The sequence below is a fragment of the Geotrypetes seraphini genome, chromosome 3, assembly GCF_902459505.1.
Source record: "Geotrypetes seraphini chromosome 3, aGeoSer1.1, whole genome shotgun sequence".
Classification (NCBI taxonomy): Eukaryota; Metazoa; Chordata; class Amphibia; order Gymnophiona; family Dermophiidae; genus Geotrypetes; species Geotrypetes seraphini.
The window spans coordinates 157,478,391-157,503,648 of NC_047086.1; the positions used below are offsets into that span (position 1 = coordinate 157,478,391).

General features: G+C 42.2%; 1 protein-coding gene across 2 annotated transcripts in view; it reads right to left on the minus strand.

Moving 5' to 3' along the window:
* Window positions 1-25,258, minus strand: part of ARFGEF3 (ARFGEF family member 3) — a 216,440-nt gene that overhangs the window by 114,758 nt on the left and 76,424 nt on the right. For both annotated transcript variants that reach the window (XM_033938199.1, XM_033938198.1), the window contains 5 exons: window positions 24,577-24,661; window positions 12,219-12,323; window positions 8,824-9,145; window positions 8,033-8,145; window positions 4,508-5,430 (listed from right to left, as the gene is read on the minus strand). In XM_033938199.1, coding sequence (XP_033794090.1) covers window positions 4,508-5,430; window positions 8,033-8,145; window positions 8,824-9,145; window positions 12,219-12,323; window positions 24,577-24,661 — 1,548 coding nt within the window. The remainder of the gene's footprint in view (window positions 1-4,507; window positions 5,431-8,032; window positions 8,146-8,823; window positions 9,146-12,218; window positions 12,324-24,576; window positions 24,662-25,258) is intronic.

The following is a 25,258-nucleotide window of genomic DNA, read 5'->3' on the forward strand; positions in this document are numbered from 1 at the left end:
CATCCTTTTGGGTGGGCCTATAGTTAAGATGGGTGGGCTTTCCAAAACTCTCCCTCCCTTTATCATGAATCTCTCCTCTCTTCTTCACAACCCCAGGATCTAGCATTTGCCCCCCTGCCCATGGCCCCATCTACCTCAGCATCTTTGCCATGGTCAGCCCTGCAGGCTACCCTCTGCCACAGAAGAAACAGGAAGTGATGCCAGCAAGCGCGGGACACAGTAGAGGGAAGCCTGTAGGGCTAATGCAGACAGGGGACATGCTTCTGTGCTGGTGAAGATGCTGAGGTAGACTGGGGAAGGGGGTGAGTTGCCAGGCTATAGGTGGGGAGGGGGAGAATGCTGGGTCTAGGGCAATAGAGAGAAATGTGAGGTGGCTGCCTCTGAATATTTAGAAGCAAATTCTATAAACAGCGTCCCGATTGTAGGTGGCCTACTGCTGCCTAACCAGCCAAATCGGGATTCACGTTTAAAAAAACAAACATCCTGAGGCAGGCAGCCTACATTTAGGTGCCTCTGGGAGCCTAGGGAGGCATGTAGGCCTGCCTATGTTCGCCTAAGGCTAGGCGTGGCTTCATCTGGAAGTGGCCTTAGATGACCTTAGGTGGAGCGAGGTGGCCCTGAAATGTAGGCCAGAAAAATGTTGGCCTACATTTCAAGCAGCTGCAGCTGCTGAGCTTATTGCGGCAAGGGATCTCCCTGCCACAATAAGTTTAGCTGCTGCGGCTGCAACAAACTATTTCCCCTCCCCTCTGCGAAGACTACTGGCAGGAGGGATGCCCAGTCCCTCCTAGGAAGGATGTCCAATCCCTCCTGCAAGAACCCCCCTACCCCATAAAGTAGCCTACCTGGAATCCCGCACTCCCCCTCTTTATGGTGATGGCTGGCAGGAGGGATCTCTCGGAGAGAGAAAGAGATAATGGTTACTGCGGATGTCCAGATGAGATGGGCCATTTGGCCTTTATCTGCCATCATGTTTCCTGCCTCCAGCTGGCTGGCCCGCCTGCCCTTCCTGGTGCATTGTGGAGGGGCCTTAGGCATCTGGGCCAACCAGAATCTTAAGCCCTTCTCCCCACTCTGTCTTCCCCATGTGCTTTCAGCGTCCTTCTCCCCCTCTGTCTTCCCCATGTCCTTTCAGCGTCCATCTCCCCCCCTCTGTCATCCTCATGTGCTTTCAGCGTCCTTCTCCCCACTCTGTTTTACCCATTTCCCTTCAGCGTCTTTTCCTCTCAACCCCACATTTCCTCCTCCCTGCCCCTTACCTTCGTGGCTTTCAACCCCCCCCCGGACAACAGGCCCGGTGCGACAAACCTCCTTGCCCTTTACCTGTGGCCGGCAATGTCTAAACTGCCTTCTTACAGCAGCCACCGAAGCATTGTAGTTGCATATGGCTGCCATAAAGGTCGTCTCTGATGCAACTTCCGGTTGCGTCAGAGATGACCTTTATGGCAGCCACACGCAGCTTCAACGCTCTGGCTGCTATAAGAAGGCAATTTAGACACGTGGCCACGAAGGTAAGGGGCAGGGAGGGAGAAAGGGAGCTGTTTCAACTCAGCGGCAGCAGTAAGGAGGGAGGGAGCGCGATAGGTGACTGTGCGTGTTCCCTCCCTTAACTGCGGGGACAAGGCCATTCACCGCTCCACGGGGCGGTGAATGGCCTTGTCCCCGTAGCCACGGTGGACACAGGTTTTTTCTCACCGTTTTGGCGGGTCCCGCAACTAGCCGTGGGTAACAGCCACCGTGTCATTCTCTAATGCCAATGCCCATTTGATGGGAATGAACCTTATAACAAAAGCCATTACAATAAAAGTTGATACAAGAGCAGCAAGTCTTATCACTAAAGCAGACAGTCTGACTCACTCATTTTGCTGCGTGACAAAATAACTGTCTGTACCAAAAGGAAATGAAAGTGGATTTACCAAGGTAATTGGAAAATACAGTCAACCATAAAAATGTTTAAATAAGAACTGGGTGAACATGACTGTTTTGCCCTCAAGAAGCATTTCAGCCTTACTGACAGTGCATAGCATTAGTGCAAAAATCATAATGTGCCAAATTAGCAGCTTGATTAGAGAATAAAAAAACCCTAAATCTAATACTAACTAGAGAATAATTAGTGCCCTGCATCATCACTTTTATTGTATTTACTGGTATGTCAAATGTGAAAACTCATGTTGATACTGTTGTTCAAAAAGGAGACAGGTAGGGGTGTGGTGTGGTATATATATATAACCTTTCCTGTATAGCCTGAGTATTCATATTTATCTTGGCAGTTTTCCAGTTCTTTCTAGTGATTAATACATACAATGCTATGGAAGAGGCCAAGGACTACTTTACATTACTGTGACTATGAATATAATTAGACTCACTTTAAAACATTTAAGCATTTTCCCTATAGACATAAAATACATCTGATGCGTTGTTTAAAGTCACATGACCAGCCATCTATTCCTATAGAAAAAAAAAAATATCAAACATACTTTTATTTAGAAGTCTGCTTTGATCCTGATTTCTCAGTAATTTCCAATGCATTAAAAATAGTAAAATTTGGAAAAGAAACCTACTGACACGTTGACCCAAGAGTTGAGTGGGGGCAGGAGGTATAAAATTCACTTACTCCCTTTCAAGCACTTAAGGGTAAACAAGCAGTGCTTCTGGAAAGTACAGACTTATAAATTTTTCAATTGGGATGACTATTGGCCTCTTGATGACTAGGCAAAGAGAAGTGGCCATCATGAATGGCAAATGTTTTATAAGCATCACTGTATTGACTTAGGGCCAGATTCTATAAATAGTGTCATTGTTGGTGGCCGCCAATCACACAATGGTACTGTTTCTAGAAACGCAGTTTTATGAAAGATAGACACCGGAAATGAAGGACAGGGTTTTAAAGGCCTATATTTCTGGTACCTACCTTTCACATGAATCGCAGCTAAGGAGGTGCTTTACAATGCCTAATGCTGCTTCCAAGGAGTAAATGGACAGATGGACAAGGGTGACCTGGTCGACATCATATATCTAGATTTTCAGAAGGCGTTTGACAAGGTTCCACATGAACGTATACTTCGAAAAATTGTGAACCATGGAATCGAGGATGATATACTCACATGGATTAAAAACTGGTTGGTGGATAGGAAACAGAGAGTGAGGGTGAATGGACAATACGAGTGGAGTGCCGCAGGGTTTGGTGCTTGGGCCTGTGCTCGTCAGCATATTTATAAATGGCCTAGAAATTGGCACGACGAGTGAGGTGATTAAATTTGCAGACGATACAAATTATTCAGAGTAGTGAGGACACAGAAGGACTGCGAAGACCTAAAAAGAGACATAAATATGGTAGAGGAATGGGCCGCGAAATGGCAAATGAGGTTCAACGTGGATAAGTGCAAGGTGATGCATGTCGGAAACAAAAATCATATGCATGAATACAGGATACTCGGAGAGAGCCCCCAGGAAAGAGACTTGGAGAAAAGTCAATGAAATTGTCCGCGTAATGTGCAGTGGCGGAGAAAAGGGCAAACAGAATGCTAGGAATGATTAAGAAGGGGTTCACAAACAGATTTGAAAAGGTTATCATACTGTTATTCCGGGCCATGGTACCCTCCACCTGAAATACTGCATCCAACACTGGTCGCCGTACATGAAAGGGTCCAGAGAAGAGCGACAAAAATGGTTAAGGGATTGGGGGACTTGCCGTACAAGAGGTTGGAGAAACTGGGCCTCTTCTCCCTTGAAAAGAGAAGACTGAGAGGGGACATGATCAAAACATTCAAGATATTGAAGGGAATTGACTTAGTAGAGAAAGAGAGATTGTTCACCCTCTCCAAGGTGAAGAGAATGAGAGGGCACTCGCTAAAGTTAGAAGGGAAAAGATTTCGTATAAACGTAAGGAGTTCTTCTTCACCCAGAGTGTGGTAGAAATCTGAAACGCTCTTTATAGGGGAAAGCACCCTTCAGGGATTCAAGACAAGGTTGGATAAGTTCCTACTGGAACAGAACATATGCAAGTAAGACTAGACTTAAATAGGGCACTGGTCTTTGACCTAAGGGCCGCCATCTGAGCGGACTGCTGGGCACGATGGACCACTGGTCTGACCCAGTAGCGGTAAATATTATGTTCTTATGTTCCAAGCGTTAGCCACACCTACAGTGTCATTAGACATCGTAAAGTGTCTCTGTACATGAGAGAATGGTGGCTATTTTGGCAGTACCTCCTTTTTTTAAATTTGGTTTTTAATTGGTTTTAAATGACACGGTCAACTGCCGTTCTGTTTATCACCATTTAAAACAATGAAGTTAGGTGGCACTAGAACGCCTACCGCTGCCTAACTTAGAGTGCCATAACTAGAATCAGGGCCTTAATGCCTTTAAGAAAGCCATTTCTGTAGCAAATACATTGAAGCAAAGTAAACATGAAATGCACAGAAGCTATTTAGCAACCATAGCCTGTGTAATTCAAATTTGTTCTTAGAAATGTTTCTTGTGATAGCGATGCATCCTGACATCATACCTGTTTGCAAACCTGAGCAGAAAGCTGAAGCGAAGTTCAGGAGTGCAGAATCCACCTCTTCCATGCTTGAAAGGGTTAGGAGTTGAGGCAAAAGTGTTTCTAAAGACTGTATGAACCGTCTAGCACTGTGCTGGTCTGCCTCCTGATTCTTCAGCAGTTTTAGTGAGAGTGCAGCACTACGCAATGATCTGTGACCTGGATAATCTCTGGGTGTGTGATCTTCATCTGCCAGGGAGCAGTTATCAGACCCTATATCTGAGACATCAGATCTACCAGAATCTTTTTCTGCAGCCATAGAGTACTGGTCACAAGAGTCAAATTCTGTTCTAGAAAGGTCTTGGTCATCAACACTGAAGTTGCTTTCACTATATCTTGACCCATAAGACCTTGTCCTACTGTCAACTGACAGGAAGTTAGTTATATCAGGGTAAACAATGGTGTGACTTCTTTGAATGACATCTGGTTGGTCAGTTGGTTCAGACTCCAGATCTTTATTCTGATTTTCTGTACTACCTTTGCCACCTGGTGACTGCAAGCAGTTTCTCTGCACTTCAAGGTTATCCTCGGGAGTAGTCTGACCCAGATCTCCTTCTAAAGTGGTTTGACCAGTGTCTGTGGTGACGCTAATGCTAATATCTGGACTCTTTTCTGTTCCAGATTCCCATGGTGTGTGTTCTGATGAAAGAATACGCCTCTGCCACCTGAAATCTGCATCATTGATTTCCATAGATTCTCGGCTAGACTCTGCTCCATCTTTTAGTTCCTCAAGACGGTGAAGAAGATGAAGAACCTGTTCCTCTTTCAGACCTTTCCCTTGTCTTAATTCATCTAAAGCTCCAAGAAGGCCACAGACAGAGGAAACAGATGCATAGCATGCTTCAATGCCACCCTTTACACAAGCTTCTGTCATCCCATCCATGATCCTAAAATTGAAAGAGAACATAACTGAGAAATATCTTATCTGCTAGCATTCAAACTTGGGAAAAGATAAAACTTGGGCTTCAGTAAGTTATTTCATTGCCCTTCTCTTTTACTTGTTAGCTCAGTACTCTGTTTTTTTCAGAAACTTTAGGCAATAAAGTAACCTTTAAAGTCTTTGTTAGGGTTTTTATATAAAAAGTGTTTAGTCTAGATTAGTATTTTAGGCTGAATTTCAGAGCAAAAGATCAGATTAGAGCACAGATAACAGTTGAGGAAAGTCTTTGTTCACCCACACTCCCCAGCTCCCACCCATCCCTGGCCTGATTTCTGATTTATAGGCCCTATGGGTAGAAATTCCATGTGAAAAGGGGAAAAAGATAGTGATAGCTGTGTCTTACCATCCGCCTGACCAGGATGAACAGACAGATGCTGAAATTTTATCAGAAATTAGGGAGGCTAACAAATTGGGCAACACAATAATAATGGGTGATTTCAACTACCCCGATATTCACTGGGTAAATGCAACATCAGGGAATACAAGAGAGATAAAATTTATTGATGAAATTAAGGACTGCTTTATGGAGCAGCTGGTTCAGGAACAAATAAGAGGTGAAGCAATTCTAGACCTAGTTCTTAGTGGAGCACATGAATTGATGCGGGAAGTAATGGTGCTGGTTCCGCTTGTTAACGGTGATCATAAGATGATCAGATTTGATATAATCCCCAGAATAAGTTCACATAGGAAATGCAATACGACAGCATTTATCTCCCCTTATCTATAACTTGGCACTTAATGTTAGGAAGATGAGCTCCCCCCCCCAAAAAAAAAAAAGAGAAAAATGTCATAAGACAAACAGAAAAATGAGGTCCAAAAAAAATGAGGACCAAAGAATCAAATAATTCAAGTAACAAATAAATTGTCCAAGAAGTGATCCACATTTCCTCAATAAACATGCATGACTCGACAAGGGCCAAGTTTCAGCAATAGTGCCTGTGTCAGGAGGCTAAGTGAACTAATACAACGTCAAAAAGGGCAGACATCAGAGCAAAACAAAAATATTTGTAAACGTGAAACACTTGCTTCTATAAAATTGAGGTTTTTGTTCTGATATTTATACCCTCTTTTTTGACATCATACTAGTGCACTTGGACTCCTGACACAGGCACTATTGCTGAAACACAACCTGTATCTAGTCATGCATGTTTATTGAGGAACTTTAGCACACTTGTTACACAATTTATTCGGAATGTAGATTGTTACATTTATTATTTGATTCTTTGGACTTACTTTCTTTTGGACCTCACTTTTCTGCTTATTGACCTAATATTAGGAGTCAAGATCACATGTATTTTCTAAAACAATAGTACAACGCACATCAAGAGTTCAGGTTTATTTAAAAATTTGCTATACCGCCTTATCAAAATTCAAAGCGGTTTTACATAATATATAAAAACAGGGTATAATAAAAAAAACACATTAAAAACAAATAGCAAAAAGTGATACAAACAATCAGACGCACTGACAAACATTAACTTACCGATACAGGATGGAAATGGGCAGAAATACAATATATATACATATATAAAGAGAAAGAGAGGGGAAGAGGGAAAAAAAAACAAAAGGAAGGGGAACAAAATATAAATAGTCTAAAATAATGTAAAATAAGCTAAAATGATTGTAAAATGGCAAGGAACAGATTTCCAATGCCATTCTTAAAAGGACTATTATACGTCATATGCGTCTTTAAAAAGGAAAGCCTTCAAGTTACTTTTAAATTTGTCAAGGGATGGGATTTCTCTTATATAATTACCAATAATTGGCATATAGTTACCAATAATTGGCAGTTACACGCATAAGTATTGGGCACTATTGTACAATATATGTGGCCAAATCACTTACTTCACCATCAGTGAGGGGGTGTATAAATTACTCTGTTTCTTGTGTTTCAAGGAGCCCTTAGGGGCACCAACTTACACCAACCGTTGACCTGTCATAAATAGGCATGCCTGTATTTCAATGCGCCAATGCAGTTTTGTGCTAGAATTCTGTAATGACTTAGGGGCATTCCCTGAAGTTGTTATAGAATTGACACAAAATGTGCCCCATTGTGGTGCGTAAATCTTGGCGCCTGTTATGTTTACATTTAAAATTTTAACAGTGTGGGGTCAGGTGTCATCATTTTTTGCATAAGTTCTGCACTGCTACATAATTTAACCTGAGCATAACCAACATTAGCAAAATTTTCATTTTTTTCTAAAATATATCCCGCTTTTCTTTTTCCATTGGAGCAACAACCAGACCATTGCCCTGTGTGAGGAGGATCCCGCCACCCTTCTTCCTAACCAGTTTTCAGGGGGCCCTTTAAGTGCCTTGTGGGCAGGTCACCATCTCATCACTCACCTCAGGCAGCAGACTTCTTTGAGCCGCCCCTGAGTAGTGGAGTTGCTCAAAGGAGGTAAGCGTGGCACATACCGCTCATACCTCTAACTCTGCTGCACCATTTCTCAATCAGTCCTTAAACTTTGCCATTTATTCTTGTTTCTACCAACACTGTCCAATGTACCTAGCAATCATAGGATTAACAGAGAAAAACCAGAGCATACAATTTGAGTAGGTCCAGGTGAGACTTCCTCTTTGACATAGATCGCTTTCTAGATTCTGGTTCAGCTGAGCTAGGTCCTGCCAAATCACACAGTCGCTGTGGACTGCTGAGTATCTGGAAAGATAAACAAGGCAAGGGTAAGCAAAACAAAACAAAGGAACGAACAACCTTTCTATTCACCTTGATCTAGAGGGAAATGCATCAATTTTAAAGCTATCAAGCAAGGAAAGGGAGAGTGGGCAGGGGGGATGTCGGGGGAAGGAGGTTGTGTGGTGGCAGGAGGGAGTGGTCATCTCTCCCACTGCCGGGGGGATGTCTTGGGGGAGTGTTGCTTGATGGGAATGAATGAGCATCTCTCCCTCTGCAGGGGTGGGGTGGGGGAGGGGGTGTTAGCAATGTTGGGTGATTGTGCAACACAGCAGGAGAGAGTGGGCATCTCTCCCGCTGCCAGGGGTGTCAGGGCTTCACTATTCATGTGCGGATGAGGTGGGCAGAGGAAAGTTTTATACAGCTGCTTGCTTATCAATGTGTTTTTATTAAAAACTGCTCAGATTTTTTTTTTTTTTTTATAATGAGTGGCTTATCAAATGATTAAAATGAGCATTTGTGATTTTATTTTTAGGTTCTGTGATTTTACACTGTTCAACCATTTTATGTTGTATTTGTCATTGGATGATGTACAATATGATGTTATCTGCATAGGTATATGAGGAATATAAAATTTTAAAATAAATAAAAGTAGTGATCAGAGAGGCCTCAGCGATTAGCAAAAGTCTTATACACATCCCTCACCTCTTTCATGATTTTGATAGCCTCCACACGGTTCTGAGGTGGGGGGTATAGCAGAATACGGTGGTAGAGAGATTGCAGTACAGGTTTCATGGATTCCATAGATCCCATCAATCGCACCAGTTCTGCTGCAATATAGTAGATGGTACGAGCAACAGGCCCACTAAGGGCTGGTGCTGTGGAGGAGCAGCCTGAGCCTCGACCACGATCCGAGACTCCAGAGGATGGGTCAGACTCTAGACAGATGCTGCCGTGTGCTGAAGTGATGGTCTTGTCATGGATTGGGTTCCCCAGAATCACTATAAGCGATGGGCACAGCTGCTTCCTATGGATAAGAATAAAATAAAAAAATACAATAAGTTAGATTATTGCAACATTTATTTAAAATTAGCTATTCCTAACCTAAAGAGACATCAGTTTTTACGCAATACAGCTGCTAGACAGCTGTCCAAAAACAGGAAAGCTTGATTCATTTGTATTGGCTACTTATTGAAAAGAAAAAGACATTTAAAATTACTTGTTTGGTTTACAGATAAACCTCTGTTTTGGGTGGTTCCATTACCTTTGGTAGAATGGATTATCAGCCACAAAAAGAGAACTATGTTCATTGTGATAATTTTTTAGCTCTCCTTTTTTAGGGGGTGGGGGAAGGGGATATCGTTCAAATCTTTTTAGAAATAATTCAAGGCAAGTTACATTCAGGTATAGTAGGCATGATTGTTTATCCAAGCTTTTATCTAAAGTAATGTTGATTTCACTAGAGTTCAAGTTTTTATGCTTTTATTTGTTTGAATTAATTATTATGTATATGTTTCTTTTGGTTTTTGGCATACATACAACAAACACTGTTCCACATACCTCAAAGAGAAACAGCCTTAGACAAAAAAAATTCAGGGTTACCTCAGATATTCACTTCAAAGCCCTCTCCCCCCCCCCAAAAAAAAAAAAAAAAAAAAAAATGCCCAATCCCTTAGCACCTGCTGGCTCTTCAGTTCCAGTAACGTCTGAGAACTTTGTATATTTAGCTAAGCATTCTCTCAAATTATTAGCAATTTGCTCCAGAATTGGTCACTTCGGCAACCTTCTTCCACAAATGGCCAATACAGGACTTGGTCCTCTAGAAATAAGTTATGGTAAGTCTAGCTACAGATACAAGAGCACTTACAGAGCAATTCTATTTCCTAGGTTCCCACAGCTATGAACATATTACATGTGTAAATGTCAGTGGCATGTGGTGATAGCAGGGGATTTAGCAGATGAGCTAAACCAGGGGTGACTAACCTTAGTCCTCAACAAGTCAGGTTTTCAGTATTTCCACAATGAATATGCACGCAATCTATTTGCATAAAATGGAGGCAATGCAAGCAAATAATCTAATGCATGTTCATTGGAGAAATCCTGAAAACCCCATTAGGCAGAATTCTATAAACGATGCCAAATGGTTGATTGGCTATTGCACTGAACAGTGCTGTTTACAGAATCAGGTCAAAACATTTTTTTTAAAATCCAGCTATGCTAACTGCTTTAACCACATTGTCTGGCACCGAGTTCCAAAGCCTAACTCTGGGCTTTTACAAAACCATGATAGGGGTTTCTACTGCGTGCCGGCAACGTAAATTCTCCGCCACTCATAGGAATTCTATGAGTGTCGAAGCATTTACCTCACCAACCCGCAGTAAAACGTCTACCGTGACTTTGTAAAAGCTAGCATCTATGTTGAGAAAAAAAAAAAAAAAAAGCTCTCTCTGATTTCAATTTGTTTCACGCCACTCAGGATTTTATTGACCTCTGCCATATTTCCCCTTAGTTTTTGTTTCTCCAAACTGAAGAGCTCTAACCTCTCTAGCATTTCCTCATCATGTGTGTTATTGTTTCATCCTTTTTGGTTTTTTATCATTTTGTTAGCTCTTCTCTGTACCATTTTTTTTTTTAAAACTTCCACTTATCTTTTATTGAGATTTGGTGACTAGCATTGTTGTGGCTTACTCCGAAGGAAAAGAAAGAGCAGAAAACAGCTGTAACTGTTTGAGTCTAACCCTGTTATGGTCTTTTCTTTCACTTCTATAACTCTCAAGGGATCACTTTATTAAACATAGGAATTAATCATTTTGGCATCTCCCATGACAGTCTATGCTAAAGAGGAATGTGATTTTTCCCTTCTGAAGATCTCTTTACTTGAACGGTTCGTTTTTCCCATTCAATAAGGGTGCGTCTTATGGAGTGAATACCCAACCACAAACACTTCCCTCCCGCTGCCGCTACCTTATTTAACTCCGGCAGTCCCGCTCTTCCCTACGTTACTTTTTACAATAGGCTCTTACTGCATGCCCACAGGGCATCTAAATTGAAGTGCTCAATTCTAGAGTTGCCCCTAATTGTTTCTTGGTGGAGACTGGCGAGTCATCGTTCTTTCTTCTCCCCACCAAGCACAACAAAATCAGTTCTATAGGCACTCCTGAAATTGCAGCTTTTCCACAATTAAGTGCCGAAAATCATGCACAAATTGATACTGCCAGGAATATTCCTTTATGCCCATATTTAGGCTAGCAGTCAAGAACCTGAACCTCCAAATCTTGCAGCTCTTTCTGCTGTGTGCACAGAGAAATCTTGTATGCAGCTTTCAAAAAGCCCAACTCTGTCCTGCTGCTCAAGATCACACTGCAGATCCCTATTCCATTTATTAATAAGCACAGGAGGTGGTCTTATACCCTAAAACAAAACCCTATTAAAATTTTATAGAACAGGGATTATTGCACAAAAGATACACAGTAAAAAGTACCTTTGAGACTTGAAATCTTATCCCTGCTTATCCCCAAACATTTATTCTTTATTTTTTGTTATTCAATTTTTTTCTAAACTGTTCTCCCAGGAGTGCTCAGGACTTTGAGACCCCTGAGATAGAGGATTACTGCACAGGTCCTGGACCTGTTGGGCCGCCGCGTGAGCGGACTGCTGGGCACGATGGACCTCGGGTCTGACCCAGCGGAGGCACTTCTTATGTTCTTATGTTCTTAACGGTTTACATGAGATTATTCAGGTACTCAAGCATTTTCCCTGGTAGGCTCACAATCTAACTAATGTACCTGGGGCAATGGGGGGATTAAGTGACTTGCCCAGGGTCACAAGGAGCAGCGTGGGTTTGAACCCACAATCCCAGGGTACTGAGGCTGTAGCTTTAATCACTGCACCACTGCTTTGACTAGACTTATAAACTCCTTAACCTGTTTTTCCTCAAACCTTAATTTTCATCCTAGATTTCTAAAGGAAAAATAGGGTTAGTTGGGAATGCTCCTATGTCTATTTGTACAGTGCTGTGTACTCTGTAATGTAATAGTATACTAGTGTCCATGAGTGATAGCTAGTAGTCTATGCTTCACCTTCAGTGAGCTGGTACTTACCAGATGAGATCTGTGAAGCCTTTGTGCTGATGCATGCTGGGAGAGGAACTGGTGATCATTGACAGAATGCACTCCAGGTACAGGAGTTGCAATTGCTGGTTCTCACTGGCACACAAAAAGACAAGAGGCCCCATCAAAATGACAACATGAACATTTCCGAGTCTGCTCACCCTTAAGTCTAACAAAAAAAAAAAAAAAAGCAAAAAGCCAAGCTGAAGATAAGTTTTATTGCAGTAATTTAATGCATTTCTGACTAGCACTGGCAAGCTAAAATCCCTTCATCAGCTCAGCAACAAGAACAGCAGTTACATTGCACAAAAAGTACAAAAACTCAGTTCAGCATGAGACTACCTAAAGATACCACTAAAACTTCAGAAAGAGACTGTTTGTCACAAGAGAATGACACTATCATTATTTACCAGTTCCCAAAGAGCCTATGTCTGATGTGTGAAAAAACATAGGGGAACAATTTTCAAGGATTAAAGTTCTAACTTATTTGGAGGGCCATTTTCAATATGACATCCAAATCTGAGTTTGAATGCTTTGCGGAAAATGCACAAAAATCCATTATCAAAAATGCCCATTTTCAAAATTGCAAAACATTTATCCTGTTTTTTTCAAAACTGGCCATTTTTCAGATGTGCTTCTATTTTTTTTAACCATTTTCAAACAACACACGTGCAAAAAACACACAAAACATGGGATGTAGGAAGGGTCAGTATTTTTAGTAAACTGGCTACCCAGACATCCCAGCAGAGCAATGGGGCATCTAAGTGAACTTCACATAAAATTTTCCAGGTTAACACCTCACCATAATCCCCCTATATTATGTGATGAGTTCTCCAAAATCCACCAAATAACTACTGTACACCACACCAATAGCACCTATATGAGGTACAATAGGTTTTTTGTGGGTTCACACCTTCCACCACAAGTGTAGTAGTTAAGAGTGGGATATGGGCCTAGATCCCCTTCTGACCACCAGACTACTCCAGGGACCTGCTCTGGGCATAACATCTGCAGCTGTCATAAAGGCAGGTATGTACTGTTTCATTTACATTTTTGGGGGGATGGGAGGGGGTCATGCCTACATCCCTGCAGTGATCATTTAGTCAGTGTGGGCACCTTTTTGGAACTTATTCGCTGTTAAAACAGGTCTAGCCCCAAACATCCAAATTGTGCCCTGGACGTATTCTTAATGTTTGATTATGGCACAAAACCTCCAAGTCATAAGCCTGCCCTAGTCCCACATCTAACATACTCCCTTCAGATTTAGACAAACTGCAGATCAACAGCATAGAAATCTGTCTAGAAAATAGGTTTTGAAAATAGTGAATTGGAAGGATTTGGCAAAAAAAAAAAAAAAAAAAAAAAAAGTCCATCTGCCTCTTCATGCCACATTTTTGGACGTCTTTCTTTTTTGAAAATGAGCCCCTTAAACATCTAAATCATCCCTTATGAAACCAGACTAAGTTGACTGCTTAATTTCATTGGCATCTACGTTTAGGTTTCTAAGAAGTGGTGGCTAAGAGGAGTGCAATTAGGAAGGGGAAAAATGTTAGATGCTGAATGCTGTTTAACAATACCAGATACCCAATTTAGGGGGTCTTTTACTAAGGCGCGCAAAATCGGCTAGTGCGCCTTAGTAAAAGACCCCCAAAGGGATCTAAGCCAAAACCAAAAAAAAAAAACACCCCCCCTAAAAAAAAACAAAAAAAAAACCTGCAGGCTAAATTAAGAATGATTTTCTGCTGAAAACTTACAAATCAATATTCAGCCAGCTTAACTGACATTTCCTTTATGTGCAAGTTGTGGCAGTAAAAGAAAATTGGGATACAGTACTCACTGCTGATATTCAAACTGAGGACAGCAGCACCAAATATCTAGACACAGTAGAAAGTACCACCACTATCCAGATAGTCCTCCAATTAAAAGTAGACGGCTTTCTTCGATTCTTTGTCTGGATAGTCATCCAGAGAGTGGGCTGATTATCGTTGCTCTCCAGATAAAACACTCCAGATCTGCCCATTTATCATACCTGCTGCTTCCAAATATTTATGGATAGTTGTAGCCAAACTATTTATCCAGACGACAGCTGCTATTATCCAGATACATGGCTTTGAATATCAAACCCTAAGGTTCTAAAATTTGGTTGAAAATCCAAAATTTGGGCACTGAACATTTTTTGAAAATTGACCTCATTGAGTTTGTCCTTAATCGTCTTTTTTTAAATGTTTTACGATTGTGTATTTTTACCGTTTTATAGTCCTCTCATCTGGGAACTGCCTTTTATCTCCATTTTACATTTAGGTGTAAATCTGAGTCAACAACTGACAGCAGAAAAATCAGTTTCACATAACCCATGTACCCCTAAATTCTATATATGCCGATATGAACTGTGCGTCCAAATTTGGGTGTGCACTCAATTTGCAGGTGAGATTTGGTTGGATAATAATCCAATTAGCATTGATAACTGGGATCTTAATGGAGAAACTGGAATATGAAGATTGACTTAAAACACTGGGATTGTTCTCCCTTGAGAAGAGGAGACTGCGTGGGGATATGATCGAGACCTTCAAAATACTGAAAGGAATCGACAAAATAGAGCAGAGAAGATTATTTACATTGTCCAATTTGACACGGACAAGAGGACATGGAATGAAGCTAAGGGGGGACAAGTTCAGGACTAATATCAGGAAGTTCTGCTTCACACAGAGAGTGGTTGGCATCTGGAATACTCTCCCAGGGGAGATTATTGCGGAATCGACAGTCCTAGGCTTCAAAAGCAAACTAGATGCATATCTCCTTGAGAGAGGCATATAAAGATATGGTTGGCTATAAAATAAGCCAGGTGTATACCTGGCAGGGCCTCCGCGTGTGCGGATCGCCGGACTTGATGGACCGAAGGTCTGATCCGGAGATGGCGCTTCTTATGTTCTTAACAAGGAATTATTTGCAGTAATTGGAACTGAAATTTACATACGTATATTTAGGCATGGGATCTGGAGGCAAATTTTACATGCAGCTCTAAAAGGGGGGGCACAGTCATGGGAGGTTCATGGGCAGATTAGGGGTGTACCTGTAATTTAGGTGCCCCATTACAGAATAAAATGGAACCATGCCTAATTTAAGCATGATAATTTTCACCACATTTCAGTTGGTGTAAATTCTCATTCCTAAAGTTAGTAACAGATCTCAGCACCATTCTATAAACTGTGCCTAACTTTAAGCACCATTTATAGAATAGCATTAAGCACTTTTTATGGTGCCAATTTTTAGGCACTGTGAAGATAGCACAAAATTTTCGTGGGCACAACCTTAAAAATCAACTCAACAAATCATTGTTCCACATTATGGCAGCATTGTGGGGATGAAAAGCCGCCAAATTTCCCCTGAGACAACTTGTTGAAGCAGCAAAACAGGAGAACCCCTGTCGGAAGACACTTTAGAAAACCTGTTCCAACAGTTCTAGTGTTTGAGGAAGATTGAACATATCGTGTGAGATAAGTGAATTGTGTTTTCATATCTTGGGGCTGAGCTCATATGAACTGATTTTGTAGGGTCATGAAATGGTTAACTGTTGTTTAAAATATTGCTCTGGTCTACATAGCTTGAAGAAAGTGTACAATCTATTGACTTCATCTGCCTAAAATGTATGTCCCTACCTTACCACATTGTAAGCTGAATAGATAAGAGTTTGAGCCATGATGTGCCCTGCCCTTCTGTACATGTAGCATTTAGACCTGTAAGATTTAGATAAGCAGAGAAATGAGCTAGTTTCCTATAGGACTATAAGTTGTACCCCTGAACCTATCATAAGTGCTGTCTTAGGACTAATAATAATTGTAGAAAGTTATAGAAGTAACAAATGAAAATTGTAGTTTTTGCATATATTAGTTTGCGAAAAGGGCATAAAAGTCCGTGTATTTCCTGTTTCTGACACTCTAGTAGGCAGGCTATTAACTGCACTAGAGTCCCGGCATGCTGTGAATAAACTCTTGTACTTTCTTCACGCCTCTGACTTTGTGTGTCCAAGTGACCTTTTAATTTGGCATCCATGTTGTGGTAGAAAGATTCACAGACTCCCCTTTTTCACGTTTGCAGCCATCAGACTTTCAAGTTTATTGCTGTGGACCCCAAACGAAAAAGAAAAATTGCACATATATTGAAGAATAAAATATGAAGTACTGTGAATGATTTACTATTTTGGTTATGTGGAGTTTTTTCACAGACCTATGATGATACAGGTTCTAGAGGACACCTTTTGACTCCAAGAACTAGCAGACTTCTTTCTAAATAAAATCAAGGCAATTCAATCCGAAGTAGCCAAAGCAACCATCACAGAACATCGTTCTCTTGACACTCCGTGGCATTCCACAGAACCCACTAAAGCAGATCAAATCTGGACATCTCGGACACAACAAAACTATTATCCAAACTGTCCGCACGTCGCAGTCCCCTGGACAACTGCCCTACCTACCTCCTTTAAACCGCGCCCGAGCAAATCATCATCTGGCTCACCAACCTTCTCAATATCTCCCTAAAGCAAGGCCAATTGCCAGAAACAATGGGAAAAATAGCACTTACTCCCATACCAAAAAACCCAAAGGCAGATCTCTCCATGACCTCCAACTAGAGACTCATTGCTGGCATACCTATTCTAACAAAAATCATCGAGACCCACGCAAGTAAACAACTTGCAACTTACATTGAGCAACATTCATGTCTCCACCCAACCCAATTCAGATTCAGTCAACAACACAGCACTGAACTTCTCATCCTCACTTTAATCACAAAAACCAAACAACTACTCAGTACGGGACATCAAGTAATACTCTTGCAATTTGACATTTCAGCTGTCTTTGACTCTGTGGATCATCACCTTCTATTAACAAAACTGTCAGAAATTGCTATAACTGAAACAGTGCTAAAATGGTTCTCTGACTTCCTACAAAACAAAGAATACATCGTTAAAAAGAATGAAGAGATCTCCAAATCCTGAAAGGCCTTCTGTGGGGTACCTCAAGACTCTCCACTTTCCCCCATCCTGTTTAACCTTTTCATGAGTTCCCTCGGAAACATCAAATTTGATGATGAAAGCATAATGTCCTAAGCAGATGACATTCTGCTCCTCAACCCCACAACCAACAACCAGTCATATGTCACCAATGTGACGACTGGCTCGCCTGCTCCAAAGGGCTTTAAACTAGGTGAGTTGGGAGAGGGTACCCATTCTCTTCCTGGTGTGGTAAGTAAATACTCCATTACTGAGTCTGAGGTAAGTACTTACGCTGCAGTCAGTACCGCAGGGGACAGCCCAACTCAAAAGGGACAAACTAACTCGAACAGGGAAATAAAAGGCAAACTAAGTCAAGCGGGAAAATCTCCACGCAGACCGGGCAAACACGAAGTATGGAAGGCTACGTACATTAATGCCCGCAGTTTAGGCAATAAAATACTGGAATTAGAGACGGAAATGGGGAGTTCCGACCTAGATGTGGTGGCAATATCTGAAACTTGGTTCACAGATTCCCGTGGATGGGACATGGCTATACCAGGTTATAACTTACTTCGCCGAGACAGAGAAGACAAAAACGGAGGAGGGGAAGCCTTATATATCAAGGAAGAAATCAAAGTTACTAGAATCACAGGTGTCAGGTATACAGGGGAGTCCCTCTGGGTACACCTTGCCAGGGGAAGTGGCAAATGCCTGTATTTGGGCATTGTATACAAACCTCCTAAACAACAGGACGACATAGACAAAGAATTAATGGAAGACATTGAGAGCGTCACTCTGCATGGAGACACTGTACTGTTAGGGGACTTCAACATGCCAGATATAAACTGGAACAAAATTTCAGCTATGACCAGCAGCAGCAAAAGGCTACTAACCTCTATACAAGGGGCATGACTCAAACAAATGGTTCTGCAGCCCACCAGGGATCAGGTGATTTTGGACCTGATACTCACCAATGGAGATAGCATCACAGAGGTTTCAGTAAGTGAGGCGTTGGCCTCCAGCGACCACAAAATGGAGTGGTTTCACCTCAGGAAGGTATCCACGAGGTCGAACACATCAATGAAGGTTCTTAACTGTAAGGGCACTGATTTCGAGGGCATGGGAGATTTTGTCTATGAGGCGCTGCAAAAACAAGACACAACAGATGATGTGGAGGTAATGTGGTCAGCTCTGAAATCTACCTTACAGGAAGCAACCAACCTCTTTATAAGAACCGTGAGTAAACGGCGGAGAAATAACAAACCCCAATGGTGCTCTGTGGAGATCTCGGAACTCGTAAAACAGAAGAAAAGAGCATTTGTATCCTACAAACGATCACAACGACCAGAAGACAAAGAAGCTTATCTAGGGAAATCTAGAACTGTCAAAACAGCGGTCAGAAACGCCAAATTCCGGATGGAAGAAAATTTAGCTAGGAATATTAAAAAAGGGGATAAATCCTTCTTCAGGTATGTTAGTGATAGAAAGAGGAATACAGATGGGATAGTGCACCTGAGGAAACCCAATGGCAGCTTTGCAGAATCGGACTCCGATAAAGCCGAACTACTGAACAAATACTTCTGCTCAATCTTTACCTGTGAGGCATCAGGATCCGGTCCACAGCTTCAAACAAGGGAGAGCTCAGAAGACCCGTTCAGGAATTTTGAATTTTCCACCAGCAGCATCTACCAAGAATTGTCAAGGCTCAAAGTGAATAAAGCAATGGGACCGGATAAATTGCACCCTAGAGTGCTTAGGGAATTGAGTGGTGTCCTGGCAGAGTCGATAGCCGCGCTCTTCAATCTTTCTCTGAGCACGGGAAAAGTTCCATTAAACTGGAAAACAGCTAACGTCATTCCGCTCCACAAAAAGGGATGCAGGTTAGAGACTGCAAATTACAGACCGGTAAGTCTCACGTCAATGGTGTGTAAACTTATGGAAACACTGATTAAACACAAATGGTCCTGGACAATGGGAGGCTGAGGGATCCCCACCAGCATGGATTTACAAAGGGGAGATCCTGCCAATCCAACCTGATCAGCTTCTTTGACTGGGTAACAAAGGAACTAGATAAGGGAGAGTCCCTAGATGTAGTGTATCTGGACTTCAGCAAGGCTTTTGATAGCGTCCCTCACCGTAGACTTTTGAACAAGATGAATTTGTTGGGGCTAGAAGAAATATTAACTATATGGGTTAAGGACTGGCTCGGTGGCAGACATCAGAGGGTGGTGGTAAACGGTACTCCCTCTGAAAAGTCGGAAGTGCACAGTGGAGTACCACAGGGCTCAGTCCTGGGTCCAATCCTATTTAATATCTTCATATAAGATCTGATCGGGGACTTCGGGGTAAAATTGCGTTATTTGCCGATGATGCTAAATTATGCAACATAGTGGGCGGAGGTACCGTGCCCGACACTATGACACAGGACATACTTTTACTGGAATACTAGTCTACTATTTGGCAGCTGAATTTTAATGCCAAGAAGTGTAAAGTTATGCATCTTGGTAGCAGAAACCCATGCAGAACCTACACTCTGAATGGTGAGACCTTAACTAGAACTGTGGCAGAACGGGACCTGGGAGTAGTCATTAGTGAAGATATGAAGACAGCCAATCAAGTAGAGAAAGCCTCATCCAAGGCTAGACAAATGCTGGGTTGCATCCGGAGAAGTTTTGTCAGCCGAAAGCCCAAGGTGGTAATGCCGCTGTACAAGTCCATGGTGAGACCATATCTGGAATACTGTGTGCAATTTTGGAGGCCACATTATCGGAAGGATGTGCTGAGAATGGAATCAGTTCAACGATTGGCCACCAAGATGGTATCAGGACTCAAGGATATCCCATATGAAGAACGTCTAGGTAAGTTGCAGCTTTACTCTCTCGAGGAACGCAGAGAGAGGGGTGACATGATAGAGACGTTCAAATACGTTACTGGTCGTATTGAGGTGGAAGAAGACATCTTTTTCCTTACAGGCCCTATGGCGACAAGAGGGCATCCACTAAAAATCAGGGGTGGGAGATTTCATAGTGACACTAGGAAGTACTTCTTCACCGAAAGGGTGGTTGACCGTTGGAACGATCTTCCACTTTAAGTAGTTGAAGCCAGTAACGTGACTGACTTTAAAAACAAATGGGATCAACATGTGGGTTCACTTCACAGAAGAACTTTGGGGGGGAGGGTATTTGAGTAGGCAGACTTGGGCCAAAGGCCCTTTTCTGCCGTCTTATTCTATATTTCTAAGTAACAATATTGAAAGAATCCAAATTGGGCAACAATCAATAAGCTAAAACTAAACCAAAATTTTATACTTCCACATAGCCCAACAGACAGCACCAAAAAGCATCACTCTCTGATCAGGCCACACCTTCGCTATTGATAAAACATCCAAAATCCTAGGCTGCATTCTTTATTCCACGCTAACCATGGAAGCTCAAATCTCTAATATCCGGAAAAAGTCCCTCTTCACCATGAGGCCACTGAGAATCATCAGACCATACTTTCATCAGCATCATTTTGCTCTGATTGTACAGTCGATGATCTTACCACAGCTGGACTACTGTAACTTTGCTTACATGGGAATCAACACCCCACTGATCCATAAAATGCAACTCATACAAAACACAGCTGTTAAGACTAATTATCAACCTGAAAAAATACAACTCGATATCAGCCTTCATCAAGCAACTACATTGGTTATCCATTCCAGTATGATGGGATTCATGTTAGGTTAGGTTAACCGAATATGTTTTTTTGAATAGTAGTGTTTTTATTTCTTTTCGGAATGCTTTATAGTCTGTTGTTGTAGTCAATAGGTTGGGTATGGAGGGGTCAAGTTTCGCTGCTTTAGTAGCTAAGAGGCTGTCATATAGTTTTTTACGTTGGGTACCTTTGAGTTCCCTCTAAGTCTCCGCTTTTCCTGGGAAAAGAGTCCCAGTTTCTCTAATTTTTCAGCATATGAAAGGTCTTCCATACCTTTTATCAATCGTGTCGCTCTTTTCTGGACCCAATACAAGTGAATTTTTCACTCCATGCTTACCTTCCTAGGGGTGAAAGCCTGGAATGACCTCACTGAAACAACCAGAATGGAACCCAATTATACCACATTCTGGGAAAACCTACCTCTGATACTTGAACATCTCAGATCTTCCCCTGCCCAAAAGCTCCCCCCATGTCTCCTCCCCTTCTCTTCCTGCCTCTCTCCGCTTCCTCTCACTTCTCTTTGTAAGTCGCCTTGAGCCTGCTTAGGTATGTACGACGTAGAAATAGAAGATTAGATTAGATATTGAGATCTGTTTTTCTCTATTTTGTCTTTATTATTTTGTCTTTTATTTTATTTATTTATACAATTTTATAATATTACCAAGCATAAACATCATGTACAGAAAAGTGCGATCAAAAACCAAATTTACTTAATTTTCCAAAATTGAAAAACCCAGCTAAGCTTAAAAATAAAAATACATAAAATAAACTCATTTGATCACACACTAGTCCTCAATAATTGGATCCAAAATTTAAAGAGTAGAGCAAAATTAATCAGAAAATTTATCAAAGAAAGCCATATGTCTACTGCAGTACAGAGAGTTAAACTTCCTTAGGCACAGCTATTCCTTTCTCGAGACGTTTCATTGAGAGGAAACTTATCAAATGAGATGGCTCTGTAAAGATAAACTTCAAAGAACAGTATCTAACTACACATTTACATGGATATCTCAGAAAGAAAATACCCCCTATTTGAGTCACTCCAGATTTCAAGATTAAGAATTCATTTTGTCTTTATTATTTACCAGTCTCAGTTATGTTTGCTTGAATGGTGGTCTCAACAATACTTAACAGTACGACTATATGGAGTCAGTGCAGAGGAAGGCTACTAAAATGGTGCTTGGTCTTCATCATAAGGCATAAGATCTCAATATGTACACTTAGAGGAAAGGCGGGAGAGGGGAGTTATGATAGAGACATTCAAATTAGAGAATGACACGGGGAAAAAATCTGTCCCCGTCACCGCCCCGTCCCACCATCCTCTGCACCGCCCCATCACCGCCGTTCCCTTCACCGCCCCGTCACCGTCATCCCTCTCACCGCCCCGTCACCGCCACTGCCATCCCATTCACCGCCCCATCACCGTCCTCGCTGCATCCATATAAGCCTTAGTACTGTAATATTTAGCTTATTCCTTTCTTATAAATCAAAGTTCCTGCTGCTGAACTAGAGAAAGAGATGTTCAGCTGGCAGGTCTTTGTTTATAAATTTTTATCAACACAACTAATATACTACTTTATCCTAAAGCAAAAAAATAAATAAATAAATAGAATTTTTTTTTCTACCTTTGTTGTCTGGTTTCTGCTTTCCTCAACTTCTCATTCAATTCCTTCCATCCACTGTGAGTCTTCCCTCTGCATCTTCCATTTGCTGTTACTGAGCCTCTCCCTTCACCCCCCTCCCCAATTGGTCTAGCACCCATCTTCTTCCCTCTGCTCCCCCATAGTCTGGCATCTGTCTTCTTCCCACTCTGTCTTCCACATTTCCCTTCAGGGTCTGTTCCTCTCCACCCTCCTTCAATGTCTGTCCTATTCCTTTCCACCACCACCCTTCCCTCCCTCCTTTACCATCTGTTCCTTTCTACCACCCTTCAGCTCCTCTCGCGTGGCCTATCTACCTTCCTCTCTCTCATTTTCATGGCACGTTACAATGTAATTTGTGCAAGCCACTGGGAGCCTGCGAGCTCGGTCCCTGTCCCATCTCCACAAACCATCTCGCTTCTGTGCTCCTATTTTCCCCATTTCTAATATCTCCCCTATGTATCTGCCATTGCCCCCCCCTGTGTCCATATACCATCCCCATGGCATGTCCCCTTTATGTCTCTGTCCCTATGCCCCATGCACATAATTTCCGCTCTTTCTGTTACCTTCCTGTGTCCAGATTTCCCCTATCTTCCTCTTCCATACCAGTGTGTCTTCTTTTCAACCTCATCTAGCTTTTTTCCCTCTTTATTCCCCCCCTGCTTCTAGCATCTGGCTCACCTGCCTGTCCTTCCCGTTCTTTCCTGCTGTGGGTTTTTCTTTCCGTCTTCATCCCCTTGGCCCAGAATTCTTTTCCCTTTCACTCCCTCCTTCCAGTTTGAGCTGGGAACACGGGTGATCGCACGATCCCCGCAGCCCCCACCCACCTGCCCAATCGATCCTAGTGTTTAGCCAGCTCTCTCCCTTCTCCTCACCTTAGTTTGCAGGCTTTCTTTTTCGGCGACCTGCATGCGCGGCTGCTCAGTGTTCAATCTTCTGCTCTGCTGCAACTTCCTGTTTCCGGTTGCGTCAGAGCAGAAGATCGAAATTGAGCAGCAGCGGGTGCGCGGCTCTTTGATAGCGTGCGGGTCGCCGAAAAAGAAAACCTACAAACTAAGGTGAGGAGAAGGGAGAGAGCTGGCTAATCACTAGGATCGATTGGGCAGGCGGGTGTGGGCTGCGGGGACCGCGCGATCTTTCATGCCTCACTGTGGGGACAAGACCATTCACCGCTCCACGGGGCGGTGAATGGCCTTGTCCCTGTCGCCGCAGCGACTGCTAGTTTTCGTTCCCCGTTTCGGCGGGTTACCCGCGGCTAAAAGCAGTGGCTGCGGGTAAACCGCCACCATGTCATTCTCTAATTCAAATACCTACGTGGTGTAAATGCGCATGAGTTGAATCTCTTTCAATTGAAAGGAAGCTCTGGAATGAGAGGGCATAAGGATGAAGTTAAGAGGTGATAGGCTCAGGAATAATACTTTTTTTTACAGAAAGGGTGTCTCCCGGAAGAGGTGGTAGAGAAAGAGACTGTGTTTGAATTCAAGAAAGTATGGGCTAGGCATGCTGGATCTCTGAGAGAGAGGAAGAGATAATGGTTACTTAGGATGGGCAGACTGGATGGGCCATTTGGCCTTTATCTGCCATCATGTTTCTATATCTAGATATAATCTAGTCTGACGTTCATAACCACATAATTCTTCCATTTTCAGCAAAAATTAAACGCATATGAAGAGAAAGATGCCATCCATGACATCACCCATTTATTTTTTTCATCAAAAGGGGACATCTATTATTTGTCAGTCCCGCCCCCCCCAATCCCGCCCTAGCCCCGCCCCAATCCATGGCAGAAGAACATGGAGTTAAGAGGGCCAACACAAATTCTAACCGACATATGAATTATTATTAGGATCTATTTACTATGTTTTTGAAGAAATTCACTCAAGGCAGTGTACAGCAAGAATAAGAAACATAGACAAAAGCCAATTACAGCAGTAAAAATATTCACATAATACAAGATATGGCACTGTAGGCTACATTACAATGTCAACTCGGAAGTAATTCCACGTTATCTTATACATACTTTATCACAGCTTGTAGCTTCTCACACAAGACAGCAAGGACGGACACAATATCATCACAGAGGGCCTCTAAAGATGTGCCTGGTCCTGTCCCAAAAGCAAGCAAAGAGCTGTCAGTATTTGTCCTGTCCCTCAACATGTTTCTGGTTGACAGGTCTTCTTTTACAACTGAAAGGGCTAACCCTCCTCCCACCAAAAAAAACCCACAACAAAAACCCATAGTTGCTTTAACTGACTTTTGTTTAAAATTAGACCATACGTCAGTCCCTTTTAACATACTGTCATGTGCAGAGACTATACTGAATACATCTTTATTCTAAGCATGACAACTCTTCTTTCATAGCTGAATATGTGGTCTTATTCCTGAACATTCAGAACTCATGTGCTGTACAACAGAGAGCACGAAGAAAGCCTTTACCACTATATCTCTACTCTATCTAAAATTGTAGTTAGTAGCTATTAGAATGCAATAGAAGAGGCAATTCATGTTTATTCATTTATTCAATTTTCTATACCATTCTCCCAGGGGAGCTCAGAACAGTTTATATGAATTCATTCAGATACTCAAGCATTTTTCCCCGTCTGTTCCGGCAGGCTCACAATCTATTTAATGTACCTGGGGCAATGGGGGGGATTAAGTGACTTACTCAGGGTCATGAGGAGCAGCGTGGGTTTGAACCTCAG